The sequence below is a fragment of the Anser anser genome (assembly GCF_964211835.1).
Source record: "Anser anser genome assembly, chromosome: 5".
NCBI lineage: Eukaryota > Metazoa > Chordata > Aves > Anseriformes > Anatidae > Anser > Anser anser.
In genome coordinates, this window is record NC_139725.1 from 18,523,819 (window position 1) to 18,548,899 (window position 25,081).

At 35.0% G+C, this 25,081-nt stretch overlaps 1 protein-coding gene across 8 annotated transcripts in view; it reads left to right on the forward strand.

Moving 5' to 3' along the window:
* The window catches only part of SHANK2 (SH3 and multiple ankyrin repeat domains 2), a 352,030-nt gene that overhangs the window by 141,151 nt on the left and 185,798 nt on the right, over positions 1–25,081 (forward strand). For all 8 annotated transcript variants that reach the window (XM_083838465.1, XM_083838461.1, XM_083838466.1 and 5 more), the window contains one exon: positions 6,973–7,086. In XM_083838465.1, the coding sequence (XP_083694591.1) occupies positions 6,973–7,086 (114 nt within the window). The remainder of the gene's footprint in view (positions 1–6,972; positions 7,087–25,081) is intronic.

Below are 25,081 nucleotides of genomic sequence, written 5' to 3' on the forward strand. Positions count from 1 at the left end.
TGTTTCTCACATTTTTTTCATCTCTCCTTCCCTTTCTCCAAAATATTGAAGAAACACCTAAACAACAGGAAAAAGATTAATTTTATAGAAAGTTTTTAACAAAGGTATGAGGAAGAAAAAGATATACAGGGCCAAATCTTGACTTGAACAGCACAGCTCATTCAGTTCCATTTCAGTTGAGCTCTCTTTCCTCAGATTTAGAGGATTAAGGGCAGATTATTGTATTTGTAGACTTTGATGTAGTGAATGGTTGTTCTGTTAACAATCCATCATTATTAACTACTCTTCAACCCAGGGCCTGTTCCTGAACATCACTTGTTTTCTTTCTTAAGAAAATACAGGTGATAAAGGAAAAAAAGCTGCTTTGAATCAGGATCCAGCCTGACATCAATTGTAGCCATGGTGACTGTGGCTGTGACACATACCCAAAACCTTAAGTTAAGGCTTCTCTACCTCACCGTCCACTTGTGGTGTGCATGGCCACAGAGACTGATGGACAAGATGTGCAGTAAGATCAACCAGGAGATGTACAGTAAGATCAGGGTCTTGTAGTTAGACTGTTACTAGAAATCAGGCAATTTAATACTGAATTACAGGTAGGTAAGGTAGTTTTTCAGATAAACCAGCGGGGTCATTTGGATTATAGAAATTTGACTAGATTACCCAAAGTCACAGCTGATCACACATTGGTTTTGGAGGCAAAACTGGAAGTTAAATGTAAGTTTTGAAAGTGAGGAATGTTTCCTGTCCATGTTATTTCCCTAATTTCAGTTCTCTGTGTGGTTTTACAGCCAGAGATGGGGAAGAACTGCTGAATTTGCTCCTCCACTAAAAGAAATGTCTGTGGAGCCACAGTTGAATTTGACTGTTCAGGTCAATCATGCAAAATCAAATCATGCAAAAATTAACTGCGGATACACAAGGCTTTCCTTCCAGATTGTACATGGACTGCACAGGAACATTTTCTACATGGCAGCTGGGGCACAGTCACTTGTTTGCATGCTGGAGGCCTTAACATGGTTGTCATCAGGACTATAGACAATTACTTCCTTTCCAGTGTTTTTGCACTGATCTCAAGTTATGTCAGTCACTCTTGATTATGTATTTTAAAGCCAAAAACGATCTGCCCATAAGGCAGAACAGACAGATCCTGTTCATCATTAATCACAGGGAGGGGGTAAGGGATACATGTCAGGAACAAATAGGGATAGGTAAAGACAAGGAGAAAAAATTAAACTAAAACCACATTTTCAGAAAAAGCTCTATCCTTAAGAGAAAGCAAGATTAAGTTGTAACTTGTGCTGACCTTCATTTATTTGGCTTGTAAAATGTGAGTCAAGGTGCACTTCAGATGCAGAGAACTGCCACCCTGCACAGTACTTGTCTATTAGTTTACTTTTCTGTTTACTTGGTTGTATCCAAACATTGGTTAAACATTGACCTTTTTGATATTGAAATGTATTTGAAGGAAAGAAGTTGCCATTATAACACAAGATTAAGAAAATACATTTTCAGTTGTGACCTTTTTAAGGAATGTTTTAAGCAAAACTTTTCTTTAGTGAAATATGTATTCTTGGATATTGTCATTGTATTCTTGTCATTTGGAAGCTGTCCTTACTAAGGGCAGATGATTCTGAAAATTTACATCAAACAACAGTTATTTCTAAAAGAGAAAAGACTAAATTATAATATATTTCTGAAAGAAGTTGGGTCTCTGCCACAGGAAAAAAATACATAGTTTAATTAAAACAAAACAAAAAACAATAACAACAAACAAATTTGGAAGATAGATTGTTATATCAAGAAACACAACCATAGCTCAGGTTTGCACTGAGCCTTCCTATCTACAATTCAGATGAAAGACCTTTATATTTCGTTAGGTAAATGGCACTTTTTAGCAATAACTGAACAACGGAACCAAGGTACATAACATGTTCAAACTGCAGTTTGAATGGAAGGGACACTATTACCATCCCTTTCAGATTAAGAAAGAAATTCTGAATTTTTCTGCTTTCTACTGTGAGTTCCAGAAGGCTTTCAGTTTACATAATTCCACCTCTCACTAAAAGTATTGAGATATTCAGCTGCTCATGATTTGCAAATATACTTGCTTTTGGCTCTGATGGCTCTTACATCAGCATAGGCTAGTTCAGACTTTTCAGCATGTTTTCAACTTTGCATTATTGCCATTGTGTTCATTTATTTTTTTCTCTTGGTTGTAGAATTTATTTATTTTTTTTCGAGAAGATAATCTGACATTCCCAATCCATATCATCATTTCTTTTCCTGGGAAAAAAGAGTGCAGTTTATACAAGCACCAAAAATTGATTGTAGATATTTGAACCAGTTTCAGATATACCCTGTAACAGCTATAGAAAATGGCTTGTATTTGGTTGTAATTTCCATTAAAATGTTAGCAAATAAGGATATGTAGAATAATTAATTAATTTAAATTTCAATATTACAAGAAATTTGGAAATTGTTTGCACCGAAAATTGATGGAAAAATATTCTTACACCCTATTTCATCATTATTGCATAATGAAAGGAGCTATAATGTGGAAGAAAACAGCTTTTTTGTTGTTGTTTGGATTAATGTGAATTTTGGATAATATATCACGTAGTTAAGCTGTTTGAGATAAGGATGTTATATTAAAATTAGTTATAATATATACGCCATCAGTAAACTTAGAGAAGAGATAAAACACCTTATACTAGACTGGCACTATATATAATTTCCTTGTTATTTTTTTGGACTTTGGCAAAGCAGAATCTGGCTGGTATTAGGTATAATACTTTAATGACATTAAAGTATAAGATCCTGATAGACATCTGCTTATGCATATTTTCATGTTATTAAACTTTTTGGTATTTATTGGATTTTGATTTGAACTTTTGCTCATATAATTAAACATAATTCTTCTTTTTAAACTATAGTTTTGTTGTGAAAAGACATACCAGAATTCACAATGTTATTAGAGCATTAATTTTACTCTTGTAACATCAGATTCTTTTTTGTAATTCATATTGTGTGTAAAGAGACTGTGGCCTCCTCTTGCCATAGCAACCACATCTTTTGTTTTTACTAAAGAAAAAGGAAAAAATAAGCTTGAAATGGTAAAGCCTAATTATTAATTTTGGGAAAGTTATCCTTTGATTTACCATTGTTATGTCCTTCAGAGAGGAAAATGTTGATTAGAAAGTCTCTTGCTGATACCAAATTATCTATTACAGCATATCTCTTATGCACTGTTTTGAGAGAGAAAGTAAAAAAATTAAGGCCACATTCTGAAAAAGCTTTCATGGGTACAAAAGATATATACATATTTTTTATTTATCCTTTAAGTTCCCCATTACCTACATTGGAATGCATGAAGTGTTGCCTGTTTTTATAGATATGTAGATTATTATGATTTTGGCTCCTGCTGAAGAATTTCTTATTAATGCTGAAGAATTTACTTATTAATAAAACTTGAGATTTATTTAAAAAGATTATTTCAAATTTCATTTTTTTTTTTTTGGTAGGACAGAACCTACATCTTTATCTCAAATTTTGCATTTTGAGTATTAGGTTAAGTATGTGTTTTTCCTTCATCTCACTAAAAATTCATCTTGTCTCAGTACATCAACCGTATTGCTAGTTTTTCCCCACATTTACTCCTTGTGTCATCTGCGTGCCTCTTGCAGTTCCATCAGGTTTTCACCTCCTTACTTGGAACCCATAATGCTGTTCTTCCTTAATAAGAAGTCCAAAGACTCAGTTATTTTCTTTGTAGATATAATCTCTAGTCTTGAACCAGAATGGTGAAGGCTGTCTGCATTCTGGCAATGCCTCATTTTCTCTTCTTCCTCTTTTCCATAGGTGTTATGTCTTCAGTCATGTCTAAGGGTATTTCTGCTTTGCTCTTGCTGTTAGCAATTGCTAATATTTAATAGTCCATGCAATAATGATCTAAAGCGGGAGTGTTTTTGCTTTGCATGTCCACTTTTTGCCTTGTACTCACATATAGACTTAAAAAGCATATTCCTTCTCCCATCTTGACTTGAGTGTTTTATCAGCTGCTACCATAAACTTGTGAAATTACTCTATGGGTGTGATGTACCCAACTTCTTTCTCACAATACAAATGCTTTTTGGAGATTGAAATATTCATGTAATTTGGAAAATCAAAATAGCAGATCTGACAGATTAATAAAATACTGAATTAGGGAAGTCTTTCTTAATTGCTAAGTAGTTTTTGTTCACCCTATCTTGCCAGTCTGTGGAGTGAAATCAGGACTAAGATTCAAAAATGAAAACTCTCCTCACCATGTGTCTTTTACTGTCTCACATTTTGCAGTTTCATTCAGTTGGTTGGAATCCTTTATTATTTGAAGTTAATCATGTATTATTTGAAGTTAAATCGGTGTACAGTAGGATGCTACAATACTTACAATATCTATATGTATATTATTAATTACGTCTTCCTACTTTCTTGTCTCATATATAAGAAATACACTCTATTCTTACATGAACAAAGGGGACATTGTTAAAAATGTATTGAAAGGTGATGAGTAGTTGGTATTGGGTGCATGAACAGGCTTCTGTTTTATGTAACACTGAGTTATCAGATTTACTTTGGGTAGAACTATACGCAACCTTTAACCATTTTCAAGAACAACTGGAATGTATCAACATGTTTTTCATTATTTTTGCCCCAAATTTATATTTATTAATACTTTGATTTATGTATTATTTATTTTATTAAAATCATTAAAGTACAGATCCCGTTTCTTCATTTTGACTTGCATTTCAATGTAGAGATGCAATTTCCTGCTTATGTAAACATTAGCAATAGGTCTTAGGTAACTAAAAGAAAAGGAATGCTGAACATTTTTTATTTGGCTTTAGCGTCACTGTGGAGTTGTTGCTGTCTTCCAAGGTCAGTGCCCTCCCATATTAGCTTCTAACTTCCTAGCTCGCTATAGGTTTCCTCACATACATGAAGTCTGAGAGGTACTTGATAAATTGTAAATTTAAAACCCATCCAGGTATAATATTTTGCCTTAATGGGTGTTTCCTTAATGGGGGTTTATTATGTACTTCTTACTGAAAGTGATCTGTAAATATGCAATTCATGGAATCTGTGTATCTGAATGTACAGTAGAAAAGGGCTTAAAATTGATCTATTTAAAAACATTTTTCTGTCAAATTTCTGTTAACAGACATCCACGCTCCATAGGCAACAGCACAAATAGCTTAAGACTGCATTAATGACAAACTAGGTAAATATTTAATTTCAAACTCAGTTTTATAGATCCTGATTTTTCAGACCAAACATCTTACTACTCCTTTAGTATTAACAGGGCATATCTATAGATATCTATATATTATATATATATTATATTATATATATTATATATATTATATATTATCTATATCTAGATATAGATAATATATAGATATCTATAGATATGTATCTATATATAGATATCTATATCTATAAATATATATCTAGATATAGATAATATATAGACATCTATAGATATATCCTGATAATACTAAAGGAGTAGTAAGAAAAAAAATTATATGTATATATATATTTTTTGCCTATCATCAATTTGATTTTTCATCTGACTCTATAGTAGTGCAAATCAAGTTCAAATTCAAAGCCACTGAGTCGCAGCAGTTCCACTGATACAGAATTCAATTGCAGTCAGGCTTGGGGACTACAATTTTAAAGCTTGATAAGGCATGTTTTAACAGTGCAAAGAGTGCTCATGTTGGAGCTCATCAAAATAGCTCTGAGCAAGTTAATATCCCTACCACACTGCAATATCCTGCAGAGATATTATTCCAGGTCCCGAAAACCATATGCATATGTTAGGAAAGAGATGAGCTTGGGCTAATTAGCCTTGATTTTCAGCAGGGCCAGTTAGCTTGGCTGCTTAGCTAGCACACTGCTAATGGAGCTGTGCTGCTTCAACTTCCACAGGCTTATTTTTGGTAGCTCAGGGACCTCTAGACTGAACATTGTGTTTTGTACAGATGCACTCTGTAGACCTGTGTTGTACAACCGAGCTGTTCCCAATCAACCTATTTAGAAGAGCTACCTGTATTTTTATTGGTCTGTAACACCATATTTATTCAAACAAAATAATGTGTAGTGTGTTTTTTAATAGAATATTTATGTTCTTTCAATCTAAAATACAGTGATTGGTAAGAACTTCATCTCCAGTTGCGTACTAATAGAAACATACATTTTTATTCTGCAGTCTTTTGTTACAATGTTTGTTGCGTCCTGATTGCTATCAAGATAACTAGTACTAGAGTAAAAAGCTTTTTCTTCCTTTGGCAAATCATTCTGCTCCCTATTGTCATTATCTTCTACTGAGAAAAGTCACTGAAATGTTTCAAAAGACTGTACATTGTGTATCACACCTATGGGATATTCAAGTATATGCTGTATACTCAAACCATTAAATCATATTACTTGACCTACATTACAAATCTCTGGAGCTACCCACTAAATGAAGTGGTATCTTTGCTTAGGAAGTACGAAACATATGAGAGCTCTCTCTATATATGCACATAAACAAAAACACAATTTCAGTGTGGGTCCAGCATTACAACACATTCAGCACTTCAGGTTAATTTGAACAGGCAAGACAGAATTTTGGTATTAATGTGTCCATACATTTATCCCTGATAAAAGCAGGAATGCAAAAAGTGAAAATTGAAAAAAATATGTCAGGGCCACAAAAACTTCTGACACAAATGGTTTCGGGAAGGGGTTGCAAAGACTGATCAGGAAGAGTCTCATTTTAAGGTTACTCTGTGCCCCCTTTTGAGGCACTGGAATTTGAATTATTGTACAACGTTTGTTCTTACAAACACGATAGTCAATTATTATTGAATGTGTTATGTAAATAATCTTGGTATTTATGTTAGAAGAGAAAAAAGTCTAATGTTTCCTATGTGTCTCTGTATTTAGTTTTAAGCATTGGTGAAGGTGGATTCTGGGAAGGCAGCACCCGGGGACATATTGGATGGTTTCCTGCAGAATGTGTTGAAGAAGTTCAGTGTAAACCAAATGAAAGCAAACCAGGTAATCAGATCAAGTTCTTGTTGAATTCTAACAATGACAAATGTGATGTATCTGGACAAGCAGAGAAGCAGCCTAGATGATAATGTGTTATACAGCAGTGCTTTTATGCAATATTAGAAATTGGAGAATTAAATAAAGCTGAGCTGTTGAATTAAAAAATAAAGATGGGTTTATTGATCAGATTTTACTGGATGCTGTCCAAGCAAACAGTCTTTCTCATGAGGGACTATGCTGTGAAGTACTGCAAAAGCTCTAACATAGCAATGTATTCAGACATTTTGTAAAACATTATGCTGTGTTTTATTTTCTTACAGTATTGGAGAATGACTAATTAGATAAATAATAGAAGGAAAATTGGTCAATCATCTCCCAATCTGAGGTAGTCATAGAATGTATTAATCTCTTTTTCATGGGAGTAAGGTTCCCTCTGTTGACCTTTTGCTAAATTTTAGAGGAGGCATCCATTAGGGCATGTCCCACTACAACCTTACTGATAAAAAATGAAATAGAATTCTCTGTTATCGTACGCTTCAACTGCTATAAGTAAAGGAAGAGAGACTTTAGGCAAACAGTCTTTACTGTTCATGTATAATAAAAGAAAGAAAATATGTACACTGAAGCATGTTATTTTAAGAATTACCTAACATCTCATAATTTCTCTCCTTTTAAGAATTAAGATATGAGGGCATACTCTCTAATTAAATGCTCATTATAAATGAGCTCTAAGAATATAATTAATGTTCTCCATGAGTGTGTACAGTTTTAAATTAACTATTGATGTGTTTTGGATCTCTGATGTATTAAGAACTTCCTGGCAATACAGAGAAAATACACTAAAATTTATACATAATATTGTTGATTCATGAACATTATTATTTTATATGTGCCATTATAAACTACACAGGCATACTTTTTTTTACTTCTTGCATGTGCACTAAATAGGGGTATATGTATAAACAAGATATAATGAAATAGAATTCACTGGACGAGGTAATTAGAGGGTAGTAAGGATTTGGAAATGTTTGTAAGATTTGATAATAATTTTAATTTCCTTGCTTACAATGGAAGCTGAGGTAAGATGAACATGAAAATGTAGATTCTATAATAAGAAAGCTTTAAAAGAATGAGGGAATGAGGCATCGGGAACACTGCTCTAGATAACTATGCGCTGTGTGAAAAGGTTATACTTCTTCTTCCATTTCTCTTTTGAGAAATTAAAAAAAAAAAAAGAGGGGAAGAGGCAAAACCAAAACTTAATGTTTGAGAGAACAGATTTAGCCTCTAAAATAGTGAGAATAGTTGTGATAGTTGTGTAGCTCCTGAAAGGGCTGAAGAAAAAACAAAAACAGAATTTAAAGTCATAGAGGAATATTAAACAAAAGGAAGATTGAGGTTGGAAATGGCAAATCTAGGAGCAATGAAGTTCTCAAGTACTAGAAAGGAATAACAAGTTGAAATTCCAGTGTAATTTCAGTTTTTGGAAACACTATGGAAAATGAATAAATTCAGTCTGTGTAGGACATGAGTTACGGAAGAGCCACACATCAACTGTTCTGAAGGTCTTTCAATAACACCTCGTGGCCACTCAATTGAAAGACTTCAGAAAGACGTCTATAAGTTATCATAAACGTGTTTCTTGATTCATAGCAGCTCTGAATTAAATTTGAGTTGTGCATCTGTGTCCAAATATGAAAAAAATATCTGAGAAGGGGCATTAAGTGAAGTTCTGAAATAGGAAAGAAGTTTTGTATCACCTTTAGTCATATGCAGTGGTTTTGAAAAAAGAAGGTAATCAAACTTGTTTGTCACAAATCCTTTAAGCTGTTTTCAAGAAACAGTGTAGGAAGTAAATTCAATATATCGTGATTGCTTTAATATGTGACAAGGTTATTTGCAAGCAAATATTGCTTTGATCAGACAAAGTAAAATGCAAATTAAGAAGGAAAATGTTGTGAGAATAGCAGAAGAATTACCAAATCTGGAAGTGCTGAAAGAATATCAACAGAAACATCTTACAAATTTTCTGACATGAAATTACGAAAACTTATGCCATGTGTCTGGCAAAACACAAGAGCATTTACTCAAATTTATACTTACTGCATACTATTGTCTTTCTGATTGTTCTTGTATTTGTTTATTGTTTAATGTTAACACTAGTTAAAGTCCTTAAATACAACATTCTTCTTCTCCAAAAAAGAAGAAAATATAATTAAACAAACTAGAATGGGCACATTTTCTATACCTTTGAGTGCAGTCATGTATTTTGCTGGGCTGTCTGGAAAAAAAATAGTCTTCTGGCCTGCAACTAGGGCATAAATGAGGTACATGCTTCTGTGTGTGATGTGATAGAGGCTGGGGCTATGAGCGTGAAGTATGTGAAATGCACACTATGCACCATATTATTATTGAAGTATGGTATGGACTGAAAGCGGCTGGTCACTGAATTGCTCAATGCAGTCAGTTTCATTCCTTTTGCATAGGAAACAAGGAAATGAAAGAAGAGAACTTTACAAGCAAAAATCAGTCTGTACTCCCTCCGAGTACAAATGCAAAAGTAATTCAGAAAAAATGTGTTAAGCATGGTGAAATGATTAGAAATTAAATTAGGACTGCTGGGACTGCTGAAAGAACATCAGCTGAGAAACATCATAAACATGTGGAAGTTGCAAGAATTTGCATCTTGGACTTTGCAAAGCAGCAGAACTCCTTATGATAATGATTTAGTAAGTAGATCGTCTTAGTGTGTAGGAAATGAATTTCAAACTCAGCTCTTTTCAGACCAGGACCAAAGCAACAGTTCTTTCCTACAAATGAGATTTAGGAACATTTCTTCAAACAGCTTCTCTTTGCTATTAAGTTTGAATAATTACGTTTAATAGTAGCTTGTCATTTGCACACCATGAATGAAAGAAAGAGAAATAGTTCTTGGAAAAAACAAACCACAATTAAACACTACATGCCCAGTAAAACTGGCGGGCAGGTGTTTCGTGTCATGCTGATGTATAATCTCACTTGTAAGACAAGTTCAATTTTCAGGGAACTTCATTGCCATCCAGACTCTTCTGTGGAAGTAGGCAGCACATAACAGCACCTGGTTCCTGTGATCTCTTCAAAGATATCATGCTAGCTTGGCAAGTTCTGTTTTCCAAAAAAAAGTCATATTGACTGGCATTAATTCTATACCCCTTCTTTAATCCTTCATTAATTGAGACTTGTAGGAATTATTCCATTATTTTGCTAGGATTGATGCTAGGCTTATAGGCTTTTAATTATCCAGCCTGTCTCATTACCCTTTAATAGCACTGGCAAAGAACATGTTTTCTTTCAGTCTTATGAAGTTTTCTTGGTATTTCAAGACATAATGAAAAACGAATAATGACAAAGAAAATAATTATCAGTGGTCTGCTAAATTCCTTTGCTTGCTTTTTAAAAATTCTTAGGCACGAAATCTTTGTACCATCTCATTTTAAACAGTGTAGCTTTAGTAAGCAGTTTTTAACGTTCACCAGTATCTTTGTTAGAGTCAAAAGTATTCCTTCAGGTGAGATTGATACAGCATCTTATTTTTTTCTCCCAGAATAAAAACACAATATAAATGTTACATACTTTTTCTTTCTGCATTGACAGTTTTCCTATGTTATTTAGTTATGAACAAATTCCATTCTTGATTTATTTATTTTTTTATATTCCTAAATATTTAAAAATATACCATTTTCATGTGTGCCAAAGTGTTCTGGGTGGATTAGAATGATGCTCTGTGCAGGAGAAGCTTCATACATATGAAATCCAAGTTAACTGAAATTTATGGAAATGTGAGGCACTACCTTGGGTTAACAGACATCTTAACAGGATTTACTAGCTAAGGGGTGCAGCTCACAGGATCACAAGTCATCGTGGATCTCTGGCAGCAATTGTTTGTATCCACCAAGAATGCACTATGACATAGCTTTAATTTTTCTATCTGTAGAAGAGCAAGGCTTCCTTTTACCCATTTATTCTACCCTTAAAATTCGTTTTCATTCTTAAAAATATTAAGAATTGCTGCCTAGTACCTTCGAATGGAAAATGATTTACAGAAGAATGTTGTCTGTAAAATCAGCTGTCCATCATCAATGGAAGGCACACTTTTTTTCCTCCTACTTAAGTATAGGTATTTTCATTTGTTTTTCTTCCATCATAAGGTATTACTCTGACTTAAGAGATTTGCTACAAATATGTTTTTTATTGGACTTGTGATTTTATATTCCATGTCCTTCAGCACTCAGATATAGATAACCTGATTGCTTGTAGCTGAGGTGAAGTATTCATTTAGTTTTCAAGCTAGAAGTTATCTTTAATTACATTCCGTCTTTACCGTATATTATTCCTTCCTGCTGTGTTCTCTCTCTACTGATGTGCCTGTAGAACTCTTAGATTTTACAGATGATACTGAAATGCAGGCAGACTCAGCATGTCTTTTAGTAATTCTCACTTTAGTAATTCTCTTTCATCTCTTGGCCTTCTCAGTGTACCTTTCCTTGAGTTCCTTGCTCATCTTTCATACCCTCTTTGGGGTGATTTTTTACTAAGTAGGAAACTCCATGCGTTTTTCTGTCCTGTGGCCTTAGGGTACACATTATACATAGTTGTAGCATGTCTAATTCAAAGAGTGAGGAGATGTGACATTACAAATCTCTGTGCTCCATATACCAGTTGAATTCCTAGCAAGTTGACTTAATTTCTCAAATTTTGTCCTTTTCAAATACACATCTTTTATTTACCTTTCAATTCAGTTTAATAGCCAAGTTTGTCTAAATCCTGTTTTACTTTTCCTTCCAGTTTTCTACAATCCTTTGTTTCTGACTTATACTTACTGCTCAGCTTCTCATTTTCTATCCATCTTTTTTTCTTCTTTTTTTTTTCCTTCTTTCTGAAGCTGCTCTACTAAATGAGATTGAGCGTTTTGCTTTGTTTACAATAGCCTTATAGATACTATTAGGTTTTTGTAGCCATCTTCCTAGCTGGTGATTTTTAGACACCTGATGAAATGTTCTGGAATGACTACCAGTTATCATCCATGTTTTTATATTCACAATATTTCTGTCTATTTTACTTTAAATAGTCTTTACTTTTCTAAGGTTGTACTTCACAATGCTCTCTTTGCATGTTCCTACATAAAATCTAGACTGGGATTTTTCACCTGTCAAAGTAGTGCTTTTCCTTCTCGTACAGATAGAAGTCAGAGACTTTATCTACATTAGCAAGTAGTCCAAGAGGTGGAAAGCAAATCCAAAGAATGAACCCAGCATCTGTAACACGGGAGTCCTGGGTGTTTATTTCAGACTATTTCTAATCCAGGCATGTTGCTTGAACAACCACCAGTGGCATCTTTCATTTAATTTCCTCCTAAAAGAATCCAGTTTATAAACTCTGAGGCTGCTCAGTCTTGCGGGCTACAGCAGAGTGGGCAATACTTAGAAAGCACGTTCCTGGCCCAGACTAAAATGCTAATGTAGACGTGTCCATGCTGACCTCTAGTGTCATTGATGCTCAGAGCCGATGCTACCTAGCATCTAAGATGGGATTTCTGCCTCCAAATGTCTGTATCCAAACGTTCAGCATAGCTTGCTTCTGAGTTTTCAGCAACTTGAAAATACAGTTTTCCAGTAGGTAAGATTTTTCGGTAATAGAATAGTTCCTTTACCTGTTTCTTTTTACCTATGTAGCCATGCAATGATGTGGATGTGAGCATCCACAAAAACAGCGTTCTGTTTTATGGTGAAGATCAGGAATATGCTACCCACTGCATTTTTGTATAAACTGCATTCAACTTCAACAAAAAGTGAGAAAAAAATAATCTATCCTGGAACAAAAAAGTCAGTGTGAAGAACTAGATATGAGTTGGCTTCAAGCCAATCCTCAAAGTCCAGGTGATTTAGGAGCTTGTTTCAATACTAGTCAACCAATTCTGACAACTCTCTCTAGCTGAGGATGCAGATCAACTCTAGTTTTTGTCTCAAGTAGTGGAAATTTAAAGAATGAATCTCAGCAAGTTTCTGCACTTTAGCTTTGCTGAGCAAAGCATTTGTGTTCTCAGTAATGATAAACAGCAGTTTGGGAAAAGGCTTCTAAATGAATCATCACTCTATAATAATACTAATTCAGAAGCCGAGGTAACTCGAGAGCTGTTTTTGTCTACACACGAGCTATAGGATGGAGTAATGTGCTTCCCACACAACCTGGTGATGTGTGTTCTGTCTGATCAAGGGCAACTTAAAAGACACTGCAGACTTCCAGTCCCTGCTCTTCTGACCAAGATGTAACAGAAATTTCTTACTATAACAGTAGTATTTGTAGCAAGAATATCTGTCCTTCGGAAGTCTGAGTCTACCAACTGATTTCACTGGTCAGATAATCCCTCTCAAATTAGAGTGATTTTCTTTTGCTAACAGTATGAGCTTGGTTTCAAGAAAGAGTAAAATAAAGCATACCATGATTTATCCAGTTTTTGAGAACAGCATAAAGCAAAAACATGAAATAATTATGCAAAATGTAGAAAATACAAGCCTAGATCTAGAGCTAAGCCTGTCTGCATCTTTAGCTCTGAATAAGTAATTTTTAATTCATAATATTTTACTGTTTCATCTCCTCAGCTGACATGCACTTCATCCCTTTCACTGATTTTCATTCTTGCTAAGAGCCACTTAGGAATAACTCTAATCAGTTGAAAAGGAGCAACACAATTCTCTAAAGCATTAAAATAGGCTAAAATTAAATTGCACAGCAATACAAAATTAAACTTATATGTTAGGAAACTCAACATTTCAAATGCATCTGGGATTGCTGATGTGTGAAGTCAGACATGCAAGTGCACATTTTTTTTCCTTTTCTGATTCTTGCATCTTTTCTTCTGTGTCCATCTAACAATAAAGGATAAAAAAGTGCAAACTCTGAAGAGTGTCTCAAAAAGAAAGCAGTTACCATTATAGTACCTTCCTTTTACTTCCACTGTTGTCTTCACATTTTCTGCTCAAAATTCCAGGCCATCTAACATGAAGAAGTAACTTTCAAAGCCTGTGAACATATAAAGAAGCCAAAACTTTCTAATGTTACAAATTACTTAAGTATGAAAAAGATAAAGGTATATAATGAATGATTTATTAAGTGATGCAAACTTCTTAGGAATTTAAGCTCTGTTATTAAAGCCAGGATACTTGAGCCTGTGGCAGAATTTGAGAAGCACTATTATGCAGTGTACTAACAATCTAGAAATAACATGTAACTTTTGGATTCCTCATTGTTCTTGTGAAAACTACACAGACTAACACTTTTTTTTTTTAAACCATCAAAGTCCAGGGTCAAATTATTTGTGTTTTAACCAATCATTTGGCATATCTCCATTGTTAGTAGGCAAAATCCATAGCTTTTTCCTTCTGGAATTTTGCATCATTTCAGATTTTATTAAGAATTTATACATTTATATTAACATCTCTCCCCTGTACTAATAGTTCTTTTTTTTCTTGGTTAGAGTTACTTGCTAGTATCTTATGATCTTACAATCAAATATATTTGGCCTTTGCTCTTTCTGTAAATATCTTCAATTACAGTATATTACAGTAGGAGTAGGGTTTTAGCTTTTATTTTTTATTCTACATTCCCTTCCCCCCCCCTTTTTTTTTTTGAAATATTGCTTAATAAGGATTTGCTGATACACCTATATACGTATTATTTATCTCAGAATATAACTTCTGTTAAAATAATTCTGGGTATGTATTTGGATTAAATTAAGTGTGATATTTCATTTAACTCATTTCATTTAGCATAACCTAAAAATTTCTTTAGAAAACCATTTACTTAAAATGGCTGACACAAAGCAAGGCAAATCTTATATGTATTCTGAAAGTGTTGATAAATCACCTTTTCGTCTGTATTCTCTGGTACTAAATGACATATTCAGGTTTTTTGCCCCTCTTATTTTTAATAGTTCAGATTAAAGGCTTGACAACAGAGGCTGAAAACTCTGTGAAACACTCCCCAGTTATCAAAGATCAAATTCATAATAATTTAAGGAAGATGATAGAATGTCTGCTTATAGTAATGGCAGTGCTGGAAGTGATCAAGAAAATGATACCTAAATAGCAGCAGCTGGTAGATAATCCATAGTCTGATCTTAAATTATGTCACTGCTTTTTGCTTTCATACCTGCCTGCAACAAAAGGGAGAGGAAAGTGGTCTTTTCCAGCTTGCTAATAGATCTGTGAACGCCTGATGGCGAAAAAATGACTTGATAATATACTGCTTGATGACAGTAACTGAACATTGTAGAAGTAGCGTGAAAACAAGCATGCTATTTTGATTCATTAAAAAAAAAAAAGTTATTACATTACATATCAATTGCAGCTTTTATTCTGTAGTGAAAACCATGTAAGTGGAATACCTCTTTTGCCAGAAAGCTGTTAATTTTATTACTGGATTGGTATCAAAGGGAAACTCTGGCATCTCAACTTGCCTTGTGAATTGTTAACCCCAGCTGGTGAGGTAAGGCTTTTAATTTCTTCTTAAGGAGATCATTTTCTCTCTAACTGGCATACTTTTCTTGTGCTGGATCAGCTCTAGGTAGGCAGCCCCAGACCTTTCCAGTACTTCAGGTGGCCCGGGGATGTGGCCACAGAACTTGCAGAGAAGTTATTCTACTGGGGGACCTCACACCATCTCCTTTCAACTTATCTCTGATGCTTTCTCAGTCTCACTCTGACATCTCACAGGTGTCTTTTTCTTAGTATCAGCCACTCCCTGTTCTGCCTGGAGGGCAGAGTCAGAAGGCACCAGTTAGCAGCTGCAGCAGATTTTCTGTGGCATTGGTTTTAAGGGTTGGGCTTTGAAATGTGCCATGCCAGGGCTGTGCTTACTCAGACAACCAATATTGCAGTGTGTGTTTATGTAGTGAAGTTGAAAGAATATCACAGTGATATTGATAGCCTTATTTTTCAAACCAGGGACAGGTTATTTGTCTTCAGTTAAAATAGACAAACCCAAGCAAATGTTTCTAATTCTGTACTCAAAAAATATATTGAATTTTAAATGGTAATTGAGCTTGGCTTCATTATTTGTAAAAACAGGTCATATTTGAAATGGAGTTTTGAAATTTGTGTCTGTTTACTGATTTGAAATGGAAGATGCCCCCTGAGTTTCTTAACCCTCAATTCAGGCCCTGCATTGTTAGCTGTCTTGGGGTGGAAATTGTTGGGTTTAGACAAAGGGGCATTTGTTACTTACTGTTGTTTGAAGAAACTGCTGTGACTCCTCATGAAGAATCAAACACTACACAACTGTGTAAAGAGAGCAATTTGTAAACAACTTAAAGAATGAATTAGTTCTGCAAATACCAAAAAATAGCTCTAAAGGTCAAGATAATTTTGATTTACAAGCGAAAAGGACTGCAGTGTATTGTTTTAGGACTTTTTAGGAGCCAAAAGTTCTACTAATTAAACAAAAATCACACGAAGCCATAGTCTTTGGTTCACGTTTATAGATATTTTATGCACATTCCAACACTAGTTTAATGATATCTAGAGAGACATTTCAAATAGTTACATATTTTGGCTGCTCTCCTGGCAATAATAAAAGGAATTAAATTTAATTATCTGCATGACTAATTAGTACTTCAAGAAGAAGTTATAATATTAACTTTGGCTGAATAGTTAAAATGTTGGATCGTATGAATTAAGAAAAGTATTTCTACTCTGTTAGATACATTTCTGGGTAACAATATACTTCAGGAGATGGAAAGCTGAAGTTAGGTAACAAGAGTAGAAGTCTTTGCAACCACATTGCTGTGAATGATTGAAAGTATCACTGTTTCAGGGTGTGCTGAGAATGTTCATACATGTTATGAAAGATAGGCATGGTCAAGCCAAAAATGGACTGAGGAAAACAACTGTCAGATACCAACAACATCGAGAAACAGATAGGGATTAGAAAACCGTGGCAGTGGAAAAGATGTGCTTAAAAATGATTCCACGTCATAAGTTTTGGCCAAGGTATATTTGCAGGATGGAAGGGAAAGGAAGGCCTTTCACATTTTCAGCACATCTGCACTTAACAGATTACCAGCTGCGAAGTGCCTTGACACAAGAACAACCCAACATTTCTATAAAGTTTTAAATTAAATTAAAATTCATGCAGATATGCTTATACATGGCTATGTGAAAGACAAAGAAACTTACCACTTTCTCAGTTACTAAGTAAGTTGTTATGGTTGTAGTTATATATCTCCTGCATGTACAGCATTGTCTGTATAATCACATCCGTTTTGGGTGCAAAATTTGTGCAGCAGTATGTTGTTTGTCAATTACAATTATTTTCCATTCACAGTTTTCTCTCCACAGTTGTACTGGCAAAATGGTTTGTGTGGCTACACTGTGGACTGAAACAGAGTGCTTTAAATATATATATACATATGTTATTTGGTAGGCTCTCTGTTCTGAGACTCATTTGGAAAAATGATCAATGATCAGTGGAAAGGACGGGAGTCCCAACAGTTGATAGTGCAGAGAACTACCGCCTGAGTCATCTGTTCAGTAACGCACTGATTGAAGAGCAGGAGTTAACAAGTACCCCTGACTTTGCAGTAATGAGCTAGTGACAGTTATAAGGCACTTAAAAACAATTAATCCCACCCGTGATGCTTTTGTAGTATTCATGTAGTTTACTTGACTGAATGCAGACAGCAAAGCCGTGGTGGGTACAATTCATTCACCTAATGATAAATGTCTATGATATTAGTATTTCTACCTGTGCTACCTTTCTATGCAGGAGAGGGAAATAGGCAGCAGAGGAGGGTGGATTATCTGACATTCCTTTGAAAAATACTTCAAGACAGCAATTTGAAATTTTTTTATCAGTTGTGAAAACTTAGGTGCGGATAAATTTTTATTTTAGCAGGTGCACTGATACGCACTCTGAAGCTAGTCTGAGACACAAACAAAATATAGTTTCCTAGTTACATATAATTTAAAAGCATACACAGTTGTTTCTCTTAAAGAAAAGAAAAAAAAAAAAGAAACAAACACTTGTTGAGTGAATTCAGAAAACTCATGGTGATGAGTATCATCAGTGAGTTGTTGGCCTAATGCTGTCTGTTGCTACATTCTCCTCACTGGGTATAAATAAACTTTACCTTTTCTTAGCCTAAGTTTTAGTATATCTATGTGCTTCAGAAAGATACAAGATAAAATATATCTAAAGAAAAAAATAGTTATCTAAAGATAAAAGATACCTAAAGGAAAAAAAATGAATTTTAGCTGCTATTTCCATTCTAAATGTTTTCTCTCTCAGATAACTTAGAAAAACAATTTATTTTACATGTTATAATAATGTTTGTTGGTCAGTGCTTAAGAAGAAATAAAAGAAGGAGCCATATTCCTGACTGTAAAATCCTGTAGATTAAATTTTTCCTTTTATTTTCCAGGACAAAACCTGTGCAATGCCCTGGTCTCACTTAAGACTTTGAAATGAGTAGTAGACTTCTGATTGAGAGGAAATGTACACACATACAGGAGTTGTGCATGGCACTTGTAAAAAAATCACAAATATATTTTGCAAAGATTCTGTCATCCAAGGGCAGGATACAGTTATGTGCAGTGAACAAAAGACCATGAGGAAAGGCAATGCTAAGATTTTTTTATTTTTAAGAACCAAAGCATGTTTAAAATGTAATAGAAAGAATGGTGATTTTTGCCAAGTACTTGCCCCAGAAGACAGAAGGGCAAATTATAGACAAGTGCTCTGATTAGTACTGCAGAAATAAAAGCTTAGATAAAAACCAGAGGAGAAGTACAACACAAAATTAGAATAGAAATGTAATCCTTTGATTTTGTCTGTTTGCATTGTAAGTACTGGTATGATCCTAGATGTAGGCTGTTAGCTGCTGATAAAGTAATGCTCACAGACAGAAAGAAAATCTGGCTGAAGAGAAGAAAGGGAGTCTCTTGAGATAAGGAACTCCTTTGTCTGGAAAAGACTTGCAGTGTTGCTGTAGTTCTTTGGTGACAACATCTTAATATCCAATTTAGTTTTAAACTCGTAAGACTCTCTATCTCCAGATAGTTCTGATATAAAGCTGTAACATAAAGATTAATTTTTGTTGTAAAAGATCAAGGCTTCTGTAGCTGTGGGTCAGTTCTAGGCCTTACTCCCTCCATTCCTGTAATCATTGCACAGCTCAGCTTTCTTCAGTTCCTTTTCCTGAGCTTTGCTCTTTGAGGACTCTTCTTCATTCCCCTCTCTGTCCCCAGCCTGTTAACTGGCTCTGGAGTGGGACTTAACCTCTGAAACACCTAATCTTCATAATTATTATCAAACATCCAGATACCATTATTACAGGTGAGACAATTGAAAATTACATATTCTTTCTAGTGTTCTTCTGGTTTCACCATACTCAAACAAGGAAATAAAGTGAAAATCTTTTAGAAATGAATTTAACAGTATCTAAAACTAAGTTACTGTGAGGAGTTTCAACATAGCACGCTGTATTTGAAGTGTGCACTGTACTGCAAATTCAGGAAATATAGTAAAAAAAGTTAATAATTAGGAAAATACAAGTCAGGTGAACTTTTTTGTTCTCTCATTTGTGCTTCTTTTTCAAAAAGAAAGTTGTAAGGGTTTATTTTGTTTTCTTATGAATATTTAAAATATTATATTATTCATATTTATATTATTCTCATTTATTTGTTTTAATTCTTTCATCATACATAAATGTGATTTGCATGAAATATGCTACTGACACTGTGAGGTACTACCTGTTTTCTGGGCAGCAGATGGATAGGTGAAAGAGGAAGATTTTTGTTTTCTTGTGAATGTCTTTTTTAATGGGAACAATGGCAGAGTTCATAGAAAAACAGGAAGTGCTTGTCAAAAGGATCATACATTCTTGCTCTACAATTAAAAGTAGCTAATCTCCAGTTTTCATCTTTTCTAATTTATCCCTATGAGTTATTTTATCAAAATGAGAAAATATTTCTGAAGAACAGCTTAGTGCTTATTTTCTCTCTGTATCTCCTCATCTTCTGAGGATGCCTTCTATGCTGCATTATAGAAGATGCAATTTTTAGGAATGGATGTCCTCAGGTCCCCACTCCCCCAAAACATATTGTGATACTGTTAAACAGTGCAGATGCTTGGTAGTACATGTAGATGCAGTACTAGACCTTGACACAAGGGCTTAATAACTCTAAGTAGCTTGGGGTGGGAAGTGTTTATAAGACTGATAAGTAGAGAAAATGTACACCTGGGAAGCAAAATAGCTGATGTGCTTGCAAGTGCTGTTAGCTCCATGTATTTTGGTGCACTGTTGCCTCCATCTTCCCTTCTGTTTTGGGTGTGTATTTAACAGTGCATTGAGATGCCGCCAGCCTGTGAAATATATATATATATATATATATTAGTTTGTGTGTAAAACTCTATGTAACTTGTTCCTAAAATAATGGCTGGTGTTTCTAAAGTTTAAGTAATCTTGGAATCAAATTTGTGCTCAGTCATGCGTCTATTTATACGGAGAGTTATCTAACAGTACTGAATTTCTTTTCCTTACTAAGCAGGAATTGAGTTTGTTAGCATGTATCTTCTCAGCTATCTAAGTTGTGCAGGTAATGCTGATTATCTAATTAGAAGCTTCACCTCTAACAAGACTTTTTTACTTATTGCTTTTGATAGATGTTGAAGGGTTCAGTTCTGAAAATATAACAATTAAAAATAAACAAACCTGAAGGTGAACTGTAATAGTTTACATGAGCTACACTGGATTTAGAGATTTGGTGAGGTATCACCATGTAGACAGAGCAGGAAGGTTGAAATGTGTTATAAATATTCAACTTCAAAAGTAAATCATTAGGATTTTGTAAAGTCCTAAGCACACTTTGTAGGAAATTGCAACTTGTATGCCGTGTTTGAAAGTTAATTGGAAGTGCTCAAGTTAACGGATTTTAAAGCATCAGCCAAATATTTAAGAAGGTTCTTACAGAGCTATTTTGATCAAGTAGGTAAGAAATTGATCACGTTTTTTAGACCACACTGAACTAGACCTTCTTTCTGTAAAATGTATGCCTAACGTAGGTACATTTCGTGCATCTTTCTAACGTATCACCAACGAATGCTTTATAGTATGAAGATAATTTAGTTACAGGCTCCAGTTGGCAATAGTCTTGAATAGCTACACTCTTAAATCACAACATGCAGGTTTGTAGCTGCCATGCCTGTTTTATAACATTAATATTTACTTTTTGTGTGTTTTCTGAAAATTGTCACGGTTTAAAATAATAATAAAAAGTATATATATATATATAATCTTTTATTAACAAATGACACAGTATGAGAATCTTCCTGCTGCTTTCGTGTTTTATTACTGAATCTTTTAAAAGTAGAGATTTAACAGTAGAGGTTCAGTAAATAGTTGATTATCCTCCTTTCTAGATCAATCAGAATAACAAATAGGGCAGAGTACAAAAGTTATCATCTGATCCACTTAGAATCAAAATAAATTATTTAAAAACAGTATCTAGTTGCTTCAGTTGTACTATATTAAAACAACGTTGAGGTATGAGTTAGAAAGTCAATAAGTAGAAATACTTTAGGGATTCTCCCCGTGTTTGTGAGTACAACTGTAAACATGGATATATTTCATGTTGTCCTACAAGACACAAACTTAAACTCTGTTGAAGACAAAAGTATCTGGTAGCTCTTCTGACAATACTATCTAATTTTAAAGGTAAACGTGGATGTATTTTCATGTATTTTTACTCTTTGAGTTGTGGTATTTATTTATATTTATTCTCAGAAGTGATGTAGTGTTTGTGTTCTGACTTCTCTAGTCGTTTTTGTTGAAACTTTGTGAGCAAACAAAAGCCAGATATGAATAATTTCTCTTGATCTATTCCCACTTCTTACTTTTTAACAAGGGAAATATTCACATCTCTGGCATCTGTGATGTGTGGATTTTTTTTTTTTTTTTTTATGACAATCTGTTAATTACCTTTGGGCTCAAAACTGATGAGGAAAAAAAACAGGTCCAAAGAGCACTCGAGATTTTAGGCCTTCATACTTCCAGCACGTGATAAATAAATTGTAATTCTGTAAATTATGTGTATTTGTTACCTCTTTTTATGTATAGAATTTAAGGGTACTTTGTCTTGTATTCAAGTAGACATCAGGGAATACTAATTCTAACTAGCAGCTGAGAGAGGAAAATCCTATTTCTGTTGTGACCTGTTGTGGAGAGCCCTGTTAATGTCTGAGCTGCATCCCCTGGCCTACTCCTGCAGGCCGTCACTGCGCTGCTTCCACCACACTCCTGTTGCAGCCTGTCTGGGAGGGAAACTCTGCACGGAGGAGGAGGAGGAGGTTTTTCTTCAGAGCTCTTTGAGCTGAGGAAGGTGAGGGAAAGCAGGCAGGTGAAAACAGGACCCCCAGGCCTGATTTGGGCCACATCTGAGCTGAAGTACGGAGCTAAGTGGGTGAAGGGAAGTGGGATGGGGCATGAGGAGGAGGTTATAAGGGGCTCATAGGGCTCCTCTCAGGCCTGGGGCAAGGCTGTGTCAGAGCAGGGCATGAGCTGGGCCTTGCATCTGGCTCCACCCAAGGCTCCATACCCAGGGCTTGGCATCCAAATGGCTACACGGAAGGGTTGCAGCTCTTTGTTGAGAAGTAGTGCTGAAGCAGTAATGGGGACTAGTGAGCACAGGATGTTCTCAGCCAAACAAGGAAGCAAAACATTCTTTAAATGTAATTAAGTACTAAAACGTGCAGTGGAGCAGTGATGTCAGCCTGAAAGCATGTATGCTATAAGCTTATATGAATGATGAGTTCACTTGACTGCAGGATGGTAGTCCTGACGGACGTTCCTCAGGTAAACATAAACCCAGCTGAAAGCAGGCTGTTGTCTAGTGATGGCATCATCCTTGTTTGAGAATAAGTTGTGAGGAAAAAATGGTCTTTTTTCTCTAAAACTGTCTCTCTGAAGGATGTTTTCCTGATGCAGTGGTCAGGTCAGTCTGCATTACTGTTGAATCCAATACTAGCAAAAAGCATAGCTATTGTCTCTTTGGACTTAGTACAGTTGGGCATCTCTGAAATAATCTGAAAACTTGCAGGTAGGATCGTAACTTGTGAACACACAGCAATTACTTGTTGGGACTCATACCTTTCTAGGATAAGCTAGGCTGAATAGTCACCTCTCCTGACAGCATCTCTGTGTCCACATCTTCCTTTCTGTGCCATCATCACCTGGCTTTGGAGAAGGCAACAGGGGAAACATAGGTTCCTTGATATTCCAGACAGTTCTGCCTGACTCAAGCTAAGAATACACAAGAGGAGCAGGAGCAGCCTCACATAAAAAACTAATTTCTGGCAAGGTAATCAGAGTCTTTCCGGATGCACTATGTGGTTCTGGGGAAGAGTTCTGAGGGACTCTGCCAGCAGTACGGATTTGGTTTGCACACTTATATCAGCCTTGCACAATGTACAAGAAATAATAAAAGCAATGCAAGATTAACCACCAGGTCAACTCGCTGTGTATTTTCATATAGACTGTACCAATATGTAATTTTTATGAAAATCCGCATGTAGATTTTTTTGAGCTTTTTGTGCTACTATGATTGGCTTTGAATTAATTCAATGATATGTATTTCCCAAACATAAGGCAGACTATTTGAACTCCGGTATAAGACTTACTAATGAGTTAGTGTTTCAGACTCCTGTGTGCATAGCTGATAGGCTACTATCATCCATGTTTTGGTCAAGGTGATGGTAGAATAGAAAAATATTGCTGCCAGCAGTACCACAGGTAGTCTCTTGTGCACTAGGAGAAAAAAATAATTAAATCTAAGCTTTCTAAAAAGATTCACAGCTAACAAGGCTTTTTCCTTTATACCCAAGTTTCATATTTCTCAAACAGATTGCTTGGATACTGAGATGAGTAGGCTTAAAATACCATTTGTCCCTACTGGAGTCTCATTCTGGGAAGAGACCAATGTAAGAGACCACTGATTTCCTGGGAACCATATTTCCCAGAACTAAACAGCACTTTTCTTTTTTTTCTTCTCCTTTCCCTCCTTTCCCTCCTTTCCCTCCTTTCCCTCCTTTCCCTCCTTTCCCTCCTTTCCCTCCTTTCCCTCCTTTCCCTCCTTTCCCTCCTTTCCCTCCTTTCCCTCCTTTCCCTCCTTTCCCTCCTTTCCCTCCTTTCCCTTCCTTTTTTTAAAATATGGCTGATATTAAGACACTTTAAAAATTATATCATTGCTAATAAGAGATATTTTTAAAAAATTAATTTTATAAGTGGACTATTGCCAAAGTTTGTCTGTATTTAGGGAAAGGCTTTAGCTTACAAAAGGAGGGGGGGGGGAATGCTTATTTTCCATTAGTTTTTCTAAAGAAGTAGGGCTCATGTGTTCTTGCTGTCTGTTCACCCATTGCAGGTTTATACCTTCAGGTCAAAAAGAATAGTGAGGTTAACCAACTTTATTACTAAATTCTTTTTATACAGAGGTGATTAAGAAGTGACATGAGACTTTAGAAATATTTAATCTAAAATTTATTTTATGAGAATATGTAACAAATGATGCATTCAAACACTAAACTATTCACAGACACTGTTTTGAGTAGTAAGGCTGAGGTGATGATGATTACTCTCTCCTGGATGTAGTTATTTAAACTAGTTTTTGGTTCTTTAAGTTAACTCAAGGTTGTTTTTTGTTGCTGTTTTGGTTTTGCTATTAAATAAGCTTAGTGAAATAAACAATTGAATAGAAATTAGAAGGGCGTTGCACAGCAGAAAATAACTGCAGGGGAAATGTTTTCATAGATGTAGCAGCTGCAAAGTTCCATTTACTTCTTGCAACTTCCTTGCATGTGCAAGTCAGTCAACTGGAAAACAGCTCCACAGATAATTTAACTAGTTTTAGGTTTTCATTTGTATTCACACAACTACCTAACTACATGATAGTCTTTCATGAATTGTACTTCT